The sequence below is a fragment of the Dunckerocampus dactyliophorus genome, chromosome 9, assembly GCF_027744805.1.
Source record: "Dunckerocampus dactyliophorus isolate RoL2022-P2 chromosome 9, RoL_Ddac_1.1, whole genome shotgun sequence".
In the NCBI taxonomy this organism is placed as follows: Eukaryota; Metazoa; Chordata; class Actinopteri; order Syngnathiformes; family Syngnathidae; genus Dunckerocampus; species Dunckerocampus dactyliophorus.
This window is the reverse complement of record NC_072827.1, coordinates 23755310-23767627: the sequence shown is the minus strand read 5'-3', so window position 1 is coordinate 23767627 and position 12318 is coordinate 23755310. Positions and strand designations below refer to the sequence as shown.

The following is a 12318-nucleotide window of genomic DNA, read 5'->3' as shown; positions in this document are numbered from 1 at the left end:
AAGCCTTGTTGCTGCAGGGCAAAGATTTTTTGGAGGTGCTCTTCTATGGAGTTATATTTGTGCCTAAATTTTGAGGTAGCAAAGGCAGATTTTGAGTCATATTAATGTGCAATAATTACAGTACTGTGCGCAGGCACAATTCTGCACTCTCACCCCCTCTCTCTCAACCTCAGCACGGTTGTCGGTCAATGCTGGTTGTTTGCGGGTGAGGCGAGCCAGTGTGCGTGCGCTGGTACCTCCGGCTGGGTTTTGGGGACTGGGCTCCTGGCTTGGACTTATGAGTTGCATGCCTGGAGAGCAGCGAGGCGTACGGGTGTGTTCAGTGGACAAAAATGCATGCCTGTAGGTCACTCTCCAGAAGGCGAGAGCACTGATGTGATCATGCATTTTTTATATTGTATTATCGACTGTATATATACAGGTATTATTATCCATCCATCCATTTTCTATGCTGCCTTTCCTAATTGGGGTCGCGGGGGCATGCTGGAGCCTATCCCAGCTGACTTCGGGCGACAGGCGAAGTCGTTCATACATTCATACCTATGGACAATTTAGCTCCAATGAACCTAACATGCATGTTTTGGAATGTTATTATATATTTTTATATTTATACTCCAATATATTTTTTTATACTCTTAAATTCTTATATTTAATATTCATTTTTAATATGCGATCAACCGGCAAAGTCCCAAAGACAATAGTTAAATTAAGTAAATTAAGTAATTAAGTAAATTTGGTATACTTGGTACATACAAATATATATAATCCTGCCCGGTCATTTATCTTTCTTTCAATAAAAGACAGTAAAAATGGGTGTATTTCAGATATGGTAATGCTAATGGTTTAATTTATTTTGAACATACATTCAAATTACATTGGAATACATCACATAGTACAATTCACATGTCCAAAAAGGAGTAGGAAGAAGCAAAGCTTATTTAATCCTATCCCCCCATCCGTTTCACATCAATTGCAATGCATTTGTTCACTTCCTGTATTCCAAATGTACTCTTTGCTAGTTTAAAATGCATAAGAAAATGATCAGATAAATATGATAAGGTAATATAAGGTAACATCGTGTGACATGGTGATTAATCATGATAAATTAGTTTGAAAACCGTGATTAATCTGATTAAACATTTTAATCATTTCACATCCCTAATAAATGACCATGTGGTCAAAGACAGCTGCGTTTTCCTTTTCACTTTCTCATGCACTCCAAATTATTAATAAAGATTAAAAACCCTTCATATATAAAGATTTTTCACACGCCTCCTCTTAAAGCCCGTCATGTCTGTGGTGTAGGTAAATAAACACTCTTGCTATAATTAGACAGTTCATCCTTATTTTTTATAACCAATTACTCATGAAAGAACATTTTGTCAGAGAACAAAAGGATACATTTCACATAAAAAGGCAGACGCATGGTCGTACAAGTACACGCAATCTTAACCAATTTAGATTGTCTACTCAATCGTATGCGTAGCTTCCATTAGCTCGTGACCTCAACTCTTGCTCGTCACCTCATCAAGAAAATGTTCTCAACCCACAGGATATGCTGGTAAGGCTTTTAATATAGGATGCCTTCCTGCTAGTGAAATGGAACGAGGCCGTAATGTGACAGTCGATAATGGAACAATCGGGACAGTGGAGTAATTCATCATTCCGCCACATCCATTAGACAGATGCTTTCTTGCCTAATCAATCTACAGATCATTGAAAAAAACAACAACTAAACTACAGTGATAGAATCTGAAGAGCAACGGATGTGGGGAAAGTGTGGGTGACGTAAAGTGGGGGGAGATGGAAGGACGACGACAGTGACAGGCTGTGCCATGCAGGGTCACTTCAAGCCACAGAGCGGAAGGAGGTGACTCATGCTATGATTGTCAAACCAGATATTTTATCGCTTTTTCTCCCTGCCTGATTCATTAATTCATGCAATCATCCGGCAAAACTATATACATCATGTAAAACAATACATATGGTGTACGAGACAGGCTATAAGTTTGCCAAGAAGCACTGTGTTTAGTCTGCACGGGTGTAGAGGTGAAGGTGAAATATCTGCCGCACAGGCAAGCAGGAGTGGATCTCCACCGCCGTGCAATGCAGGTCTGAAATCTGTATAAACCCCTCCACAATGCAACCCAACCCCTGCCCAGCGAGAGAGCCAAGAAGGCAGAGCTTGGACACACTCCTCCGTCGCCTGGCAACATCTCAACTTCCTGGCGAAACATGCATGGGTGTGCTAAGTGTGGCACAGCAGCCATCTGTAGAACATGGCTCATTTCAAAATAAAATGATCAAAAACGCAGCAAAAGTGGAAAAACAGAGCAAAGAGGCATAATGTAACTACAAAAAGTTAAAATCTTGATACTACTAACTAATAAAAACACAAATATTTGTCTTTAGATATGTATATACAGTGTGTATAACTTGTTTTTTAAAACTATAAATTGTTTTGAAATTATAAATATCAAAGGAAAGCCCTGCCGTAAATAGGCAAGTACCATAATTAAGACTGAATATAAGCTGCACTCACTAAATTTAATGAGAAAAAAACATTTGTATATAATTATTTGTCATTTTTGTAGCCATTTTTAAAATCAGAAAAACCTGCTATATCACACTTTTGGTACCCTTTTCAGGACCCATATGGACTGTGTGGATTTAGCCTATCAAGCCACAAAGACATTCAGTGAAATAAAAATGAATTCAATGAGCAAAGTATTCAAGTATGCCAGAATCCTGACAGCGACAGTAACAGGCAACTTTGCAAAATCCCTGCAGTGTGCAAGGGCAAGGCACGGCTAGGACAGAATATGAAATGAGCGACATGAAAAGTAAAAAAGAAGAAGTTTACCAAGCGTGTCCTTGATATTCTTCACCAGCGAGCCTTTCTTCAGGCTGTTCTTGCGCTCCACATAGTTTGACGGAACATAGCCCGTTTGATTGGCTGTGTTGCGGACGCGCCACCATGTTTTAGAGTCATCCAGCAGGAAGAGACGCTCGTTTTTACGAATGTCAAGTTCCTGGTCCTGCTGGGCCGTGTAGTCCCACTTGGCTACAACAATCACCTCCTCTGTCATCTTTCATGGAGTCCCCCTGTGGAGGGAAGAGAGACACATGTGTTATCCTATTGATGACAATAATAACGTACAGTATCCCACAAAAATGACTGCACCCCTCATATTTCAGTAACCACTTTATTATAGCATGTCTTCTCAATGAACAACACTATAAAAAGTAAACTTGGATATACTTTAGAGTAGTCAGTGTGTGGCACAATTCAATTTAAAAATCTGCCTCATGGAAGTCTAATAAAACCAAAGTAGTGTGTACATATTGCGGTGATGAATTGTATTTTCATCGAGGCACAAGTCTGAAGTACTACCTTCGGGCAAAACATATCTTTGCTAATGTTAGCAACGACGCTAATAATAATGTGGGATCAATCCGCGGTTGTCAAGCTACACTGGCAGAGTTCACCAAACTCAGACAACTAGGTCAAATAATGCAATCGCTGAATGGGTTGCCAGAGACTGCGGACCCATCAACATCGTTTAAGACAAGAGGCTTCAGCATCTACTACTGATAGCCACAGGTGAGTACACCTTCAAGGGGGCACTGTTGTCACAATTCACTAAGTATATGGAAGTGAAAAGGCAACAAAGGCGGAGCAGCTGGCCAAAGCTACTTATGTTTATTGCACCGGCAGGAGACCGCTGGACAGCAGTAAGCAACCATAACCACCTCGGGTTACCAGGTTAAGTTGGGTGAAATGTCACTACAATATATACACTAGCCGTTTTAAGTCGCTTTGCAGCAGAAGTTATTTTATAATTGATGGTTGTCTGCTGATAAGGCTAAGTTTATGAATATTACTGCTCAGCAAATAAAGACATTGCAGTCTTTATGTTTATAGTTGTGAAATAAAGTTTTAAACACTAGTTTTTCAAAACATTAAAGTCAAGTAGTAGTTCAAAACATAGATTCTATCTATTAGCCAAATAGATAGACTTTATTACGCCCAAGGGAAATGTGTGATTAATCGTACTGTAGACATGTGATTAACTTGATTAAATTTTTGAATCATTTGACAGCACTAATTGATACTAATACCGACTACTACTACTACTCTTTGTTTTTTAAAAGAAATAAGTTACAGATTGGTTCTCAGAGCTGCAAATACACTCACAAAAATGAAGTCCACTTTAAGCCTTGGTAGTCACATGAACATCACCTGGCCTTAGCCAATGACCTTGCCAGACAACTTCTGAGGGATTAGACACGTCTGATGGTGCGGCAAGGTCATAGGAGATTGTCAAGACAAAAATGCATGCCGAAATATGGGAAGCTCGGTTTGTTTCCATTCTTTAAAAAAAAGTTAATCTTACAGCGTGAGAACCATCCGAGCGATTGTGTTTATATTTAGCTCAGCAGCCTGCAGCTGTAAACACGATCGCTGGAATAAATAAGGGAAATGGAGGAGATGCTATGAAATTATTCATTCATATACACACCGTATCACGCGACTGCTACTGTACTTGTTCCGTTCTTTTTTTGCAGTTATTTTGTGCCCCCACTGGAGAAGAGAATTTTTTTGCCTCCCCCCATTTGAAATACTAATGAGAAACTGATAATATCTATTTAAGTGGATACCACCCCCCCAACAGTTCAGCGCACACCACCCCCTAGGGGAGCCCGCCCCACTGTTTCAGAAGCACTGTACTAGTGCAGCTGTTATTGAAACCAAAACTGAAATTATTTATGAATGAAGTGTAACACTGGTGCAAATTCAGAGTAAAAGTTCAGCAACATGCCAACATAGGCCTGATGAACGGCTTGGGATAGCGCTAGTAGAGGAGCCTTGCAAACCACAAAAGAGAGTTATAACTCATGAGGAATGCAGTAGCCAAAATTGTCTTACGTAAAATGATCTAATTATTGGTGGAAAGACTGATATCTCTGGTGCACAGGCTGCAAACGGCAGCAGTCTTAAATTCCATCTTCATTAAGTGAGGAGAGACATTTTAAGCAGACACTTGAGGTGTATCGGTACATGTAGTCTTAATGTGGTTTTTTTTTTTTGGTACAGAACATTCAGTACAGTGCAGAGGCATACATGTTCCCACATAGAACACATTGAGTGAGCGGCAGTAAGTGTAACTGCCTTGCAATATAGTGAATTCAGTAGTTGTTCTCACCTTCTTATCAAATCGCTGCCACTTGCAACTTTCTTTGGCCCCAAGGTGGATTATTTAGCAGCATTAGGCAATAAAAAAATGCACGGACAGTAAATAACGCATAGTGTGCTTTGTTTGGATAATATTCTCATTTGAGATTGCAAAATGAATGTGCCTTATAGGATGCCGCAGGACTGTGGAGATTTGTTGTTGAGTGTGTTATTAAGATGGCTGAATAAATGAGCAATGTACAGCAACGTACCAAAGGGCATCAGAGCAATAATTTGTTGTGCACAATACTGTGCAATAACCAAGACAGTGTACAAAAACCAGTGCAATATTTTTTGCATTTTCAATCACACTAAAACAGGAGCGTTCCAAAACCGAGGTTCCACTGTATTTCACATGTAGCTTTAAAATGATTTATAGTTTTTATTCTAGAGATGTTAGATATTGTATTTTGATTGATTTTACTGATTTTCCAGCATTCCATTACTGATAGCGATATAAACCGATATCACTATTGCCAGTAGCTCTTCCCTTGAACTAATGTCAGGTCACATCTCGGTGAATCAACACTTTATGCTTCTTTTACTGTGATGCCACCAGCTGTATTTCACAGAAAATCACTGTCCAAAGTAAGACAAATATGGAAATATGCCATGCAAGTTACAGAAAAAGTGTCATATTTATTTTTGAACAACAAACATAGTAATTTAAAAAAATCACGACCAATAGTCAGCAGTCCAATGGCAGTTTTTTATGTTTAATTAAGTCATTAAAACTAATCGGTTTTATGCTTTGCAATTTATTCCTTACCAAAACTACACCAAACCATGACCTTACAACTGATGTGCGCACCGAACCGTGATTTGCAGCGAAAATCACCGCATGACAGGGGTGACGTCATTGCACGAGCATGTTGAGAAGTGCTACGATAGAGTAGACAAATGTGCCTCTGCTTGCTGTCACTGAAGCTGTCAAACTAGATTTGAGAGGGGTTGTGCAACACAGCACTGGGAGAATAGCGTCGATTTGACTTCTTCTCCAACTCTTCCTTCCATAAGACAGGAGGAGTCCGCGAACAAGCTGTGGCCTCTCTGTCGGCCTCAGGCTACTGCTGCTGAATCATACCAAGCTTCTTTTTTCTTATTTGGCAGTGCAATGATTGCCCCTGCATACATGGATGAGCCACCATGATCACTCTACTGGGTTTCATTGCAATCATTGCAATGTAAACCAGATTAGACATGTTTAGTGGCAAGCACTGCTTCCTGCCATGCCGACTATAGCAAATGACTTGGCTGTAAACAATTGATTGGTCAAGTTGTCCAACTGTGTCCTACTAAAACAAAGCATATTTGTAATAATCCTCAACTAAAATAAATATGAAAGAGACAAATTTACTAATTACATTATCTTTTAATAATTGGAAGGTTACATCTAAAAACATATTACCCATTTCACAGAACCAGCAGGAAAAGTAAAGTACGGCAGTAGCAGCATGTATAAAATGAACTTCAACATATTCGGACTAACATAAAAAATCTGCCATTATTCACAAATAAATAATAAAGACTTCTGAATCCAAACTAATATCCTGAGCATAGAATCTCTGACACAATAATATTTTTGCTGTATAGCAAAGTCAAAAACAGCTTTCGTGGACCAACTCATCAAGCTCCGAGCCACTGTGTTCTTCTTCTTACTAACAAGAGCCCACTTAAGTTGGCGTCAACAACCAGTATACGGTCATAAAATATGAGACCTAAAGGATTATTTCTGAGTTGGTTTACGTCGACATGTGTTTGATTTGTCAACGTTGTCATTATCGCTAAGCAGCGTGAAATAGCTGCATTAATACTATCGAGTTACACAGCATTAAAATGTGCACAGTAACTACGTGTTCGGTGCACAGTAAGTTTCTAAATAAAAGAATGGCAGCATTAACCTGGATTCTACCACGGCAACGGACAAAAAGAATCCATTATTTTATTTTATTTCATACCGCAGCAGCTCTGTAAGGTAAGATAAAATACCATATAAAAACAGAAGAATAAAATAAAAACAAATATGCATAAACAGAGGACAATGATGTCAACAAACTGCCATAGGTTGAAAAATCCTTTATTCAGCCAGTCCAGGGTGCTTCAACATAAACATGTTCCAGTGTATCTTCCTTCCCTTTCACGATATCAATGTCTTTGTCTCCTCAACAACACTGCTCATTTACCACAGAGATGGAACGCCACTTCAAATCAAGCCCAGCCTCCTCACAGGCCAATTACGTGCATCAGAGTGGCAGTTTGAGCATGCGACACTGCTCCTTATGACATCTGCAAACACGCCAGCGCCGGAGGAAGTCAGTGTTGCCACACAAAACAAATTATTTACTTTATTAAATAAATCCCAGCTGCCAACTACAATGCTATCCAAATATATACACAAAAGAGAAAAATTCATTTGAGTACTGAATGAGCAACAGGCCGCTGAACTGGCCTTCACCAGCCATTACTGAGACAGGAAAGCTCAGGGTCTCTTTCAACAAGGCACAAAGAGAAAAGGGACGTAAAAGGGGATTATTAAAAAAAAGGAGATGTTTAAAAAGAAAAAAAAAGGTCTGGCAGAGCTTTCTGTGTTTGCCACTCAGGTCAAACACAAGCCGCATTCAACCAATAGGAACACACAACCCCTCCCCAGCCCCCACCCTTCTGCATCCCACACAGTTTCAAGAGGGAAGCAATACGAGAACATTTGGAGTAAACTAAATAGACCGGAACATAACGGAGCAGAGCCAGGCGCTCTCGACTTGAGGCTCCACAATGTTAATCACCCCGATGGTCCTATTCAATAGCTGGCCCCGTGAGGAGCTGGATGGTGTTTACAAGTCCAGCTGCTGCTTTAAAAACACAACAAAACAACAAAGATACTGACTGGATGCTCTTAGAACACAATGACTTCACACAAGCATTCAATCTGTCATTTCAACACACACAAAGTGAGGCCAGAAAACTCGAGGTGAAAACTCATTCTCAGGTTGCAACTTTTTGATTACCTGTTTAAAAAAAAATTCAATTTAACTTTATTCAACAGGTTGAAACATTTAACCAAGAAATTTATTGCAAACCACCATTAAACTGAAATAGGCTGTTCATCAGCTGATCAAAATGACTGTCTTACTGTGTCCAACCTCAGCAGCAATGGCGTACTGTGAGAGGCCTTGCTTATACAGCTCAACAATCGGACCGTGTTTAAAGAGAAATCTTTTTTGTCTTTGCCATCATGAGATCATGACAGTGTCAATACCTGACAGAAAATGACATTGAATCCATATTTGTGTCAAGATTTTGCCTTTGAAAAACTGGGGTCTTAAACTTTTGATTGGCGGATCAACAGCCTATTTCACTTTAAAGGTTGTTTGCAATAAATTGCTCACTCAAGTTTTATGCTGCCGCATTCAATCATCCATGAGTGTGATCAGCCAATACCGATGCCGAGCAAATGGATTAACTGTACATTTTTCAATGTATTTACTGACGACTGCTATCGACCACGGGCGTCACATGATTGCAGATCTTCGTTGGCGTTGGGTGTGTGGCATCGGCTCTGTGAGCAAACCATAACTCTGGCTTGTTGGCTCTGTGTAGCGGGCGAGTGATGGTGGTTGAGGAGTTTTGGGGACTGGGCTGCGGGCTGTGTGCCTGGATAGCGGAGAGGTGTACGGGTGTGCTCAGTGGTCAAAATGCGTGCCTGTTCGTCACTCTCCGGGGGGGAAGGGAATTGATGTGATAATACATTTTATTTTTCTCTAATATTTTTGCAATCGATCGGCAAAGTCTCAAAGACCGACTGGTCGATTCCGATCAACAGGTTGGCAACCCCTGCTTTAAAAGAACATACAACAAAGTGATGCACAGTCAAAGAGCAAAGTTAAAATTAAACTTCCAAATATACAGTGGTGTGAGAAAATGTTTGCCCCCTTCCTGATTTCTTTTTTTTATTTGCATGTTTGTCACATTAAAATATTTCAGATCATCAAACAAATTTAATTATTAGTTAATGATAACACAATTGAACACACAATGCAGTTTTTAAATAAAACCTTTTATTATTAAGGGAAAAAAATCCAAACCTACATGGCCCTGTGTGAAGAAGTGATTGCACACCCATTAAAACACTTAACTGATTAACTGAGATCTATCAGTCTGGAAAATGTTGTACAGCCATTTGTAAAGCTTTGGGACTCCAGCGAACCACAGTGAGAGCCATTATCCACAAATGGTGAAAACATGGGACAGGTGAACCTTCCCAGGAGTGGCCGGCCAATCAAAATTACCCCAAGAGCGCAGCAACGACTCATCCAAGAGGTCACGAAAGACCCCACAACAACATCCGAAGAACTGCAGGCCTCACTTGCCTCAGTTAAAGTCTGTGTCCATGACTCCATGCTCAAAAACCTTCCAATGTGGCTGACTTACAACAATTCTGCAAAGATGAGTGGGCCAAAATTCCTCCACAGCACTGTAACACTCATTGCAAGTTATCGTAAATGCTTGATTGCAGTTGTTGCTGCTAAGGGTGGCCCAACCAGTTATTAGGTTTAGGGGGAAATCACTTTTTCACACAGGGCCATTGTAGGTTTGGATTATTTTTCTCCCTTTATTAATAAAAAGTTTCATTTAAAAACGGCATTTTGCATTCAGTTGTGTTGTCATTGACTAATATTTACATTTTTTGATGGTCTGAAAAATTTAAACATGCAAAAAAAAAAAAAGAAATCAGGAAGGGGCATACACTTTTCCACACCTCTGTAGGTATTGAAAAAAAACAAGGGTCCTCTTATATATCATGTATATGGGGCCATGTGGTATTTAAACAGCATATATTTTGTTTCTAGTGGGGAACCACCCACTGCCCCTAATGCAGAGTTCCAACAGCACATTAATATGCTTAAAATGTAACCATAATAGCACCTTCTAACAGCTTTACCCTATGGGGATAAACTACAGCAGTAGTCAAAGTACCCCCCGGTCCATACAGTGAGCTATGGATATTTATACAACCAGCTACTACAACACGCACAGAACATTATGGTAATAATTTGCACGAACTACCTGATCGCTGCTGTGCGAGTCCCCAGAGAGTAAGCAGCTTGTGGCTGCATAAGTGAAGGCAGCCTGAGAAGTTTTATAATCAAGACAGTGACCTACTTGCTGCCATAAAAGCAAGTAAAATATAAATCAAATACAGAGCAACTACGATACAAATAATGTGGCCTGAAACTTACAAAAAAAAAAAAAACATGGCAGGTGAACAAAAATTCTACAACTGCGTACCATCAATCAGCGCTCTTCAACACAAACAGGGGATTCTGAAAGGCCCCAATCCCTTTACTAGTACTTTTATCAAGGAAAGTTTGTGGTCGGGGTAATATATATATTTTTTTACCCGGGTAAAAAAGGGAGCTTATATGGACAAAAGTGTTGAGCGATACCCATTGATCCATTAAACCTGGGGTGCTCACACTTTTTCAGCCTGCGAGCTACTTTTAAAATGACCAAGTCCCAAAGGTCTACCTCCTACTATAAACATAGAAAATATATATATTCACTATATTAAAAAAAAAAAGAACTAACTATTTATTTACGTTATACATGTATATCAGGGGTGTCCAAATGATCTACCTCTTTCTATAAAACATATACCATATATAAAATCTTACCGGTAAACTTTGAAATACTATTGTAAATATTAATGATTAGTATTTCACATTTTCAAACTTTACAGGTAATCAAAGCAGTTGCTATCATAATTATATTCAACATGGTTATAAAAATAATAACACATAATTCCTCAGTAGTTGTGTACATAAAGTATTGGTAATATGTCAGTCAAAATAGCTACGTAACAGTCAGTAGGACACACAGTTCATGTATTACATCCAGTTATCCATGTATTAGCATCTATTTGCTATCAAACATTACTGGTATACAAGAATTGAAAATGATGATGCAAAAGACAATGCAGCCGAAGTCAAGACAACATATTCAAAAGGTTTCAGTAATGGCCACATTTTCCATTTCATCATGAAATAAGAGTTTAAGAAGCGGACTTGTAGAAAAGACTGATTTCTGTAGTGGAGTTCATGACGCGAAGTCAAGCCATCAAACAATAGACTTTTTTTTTTCTACATAACTAGCTGCTACAAGTGAACCGATAACTTTTGTTATAGATATAAATATCTTACATCTGAATTAGTTTTTTCGGGATCTGAATAATAAAGATGAAAGTTGCACCTCCGTGTGTAGCTTGAAACGCTGCAAAGAGCGAATCAGGAGGGGAGCTTAATGTCAGCCGACTGATGTCATATGACATCTACAAAGTGACGTTTTACGCGATCGATCCAACTACCATGATGATCTACCGGTAGCTCGCGATCGACGTAATGGCCGACCCTGCATTAAACCAACAGGATCGAGGCATTTGAATTCATTTATTTATTCTTCATTTTACCATGACATTTTTGACAAATCAATAACTCTTCCAACTTTATGGAAAAAGTTTGGGGAAGACCCTTTTCTGATTCTAGAGCAGAAAGCACGGTCCATGAACACTTGCTGAGTTGAGAAGAATGTGAGAGCCCTGATCCCAAACCCTTCAAACACCTTTGGGATGAACTAAAACACCAAAGACACTCTGTAAAATCCTGTAGAAGAGTGGATCATTCACCCATGTAAGTTGAATGACTAAGTCCTGATACTAATGCTATACAGTGCGGCTGTATGGGCCGAATATGACTGTGGACATCATTTAAAGTTCATTCTCAGCTGCTGAGTGGATGACATAGCACACACACACACACACACACACACACACACACACACACACACACACACACACACACACACACACACACACACACACACACACACACACACACACACACACACCAAGTGGGAGAAGTGTTGAACTGTGCTCATCTCTTGCTGTTAAACTCTCTCTACTACTGAGCAAGACCAACTGTGCTTCTGCCAACTGAAGAGCCTGCAGCAAGTGTGTGTGTATGCGTGCGGGTGTGAGCATGAGAGACTCCTGTTTGTGTGCCGTCTTGAATTCTCCAGAGAGCCCTATG

The 12318-nt window shown here is 39.6% G+C and overlaps 1 protein-coding gene across 1 annotated transcript in view; it reads right to left on the bottom strand.

Annotated features, from left to right (window-relative positions):
• nck2a (NCK adaptor protein 2a) overlaps positions 1-12318 on the bottom strand; it is a 31983-nt gene that overhangs the window by 7701 nt on the left and 11964 nt on the right. The window contains exon 2 of the mRNA XM_054788003.1: positions 2864-3105. Within this exon, the coding sequence (XP_054643978.1) occupies positions 2864-3089 (226 nt within the window). The 5' untranslated portion in view covers positions 3090-3105. The remainder of the gene's footprint in view (positions 1-2863; positions 3106-12318) is intronic.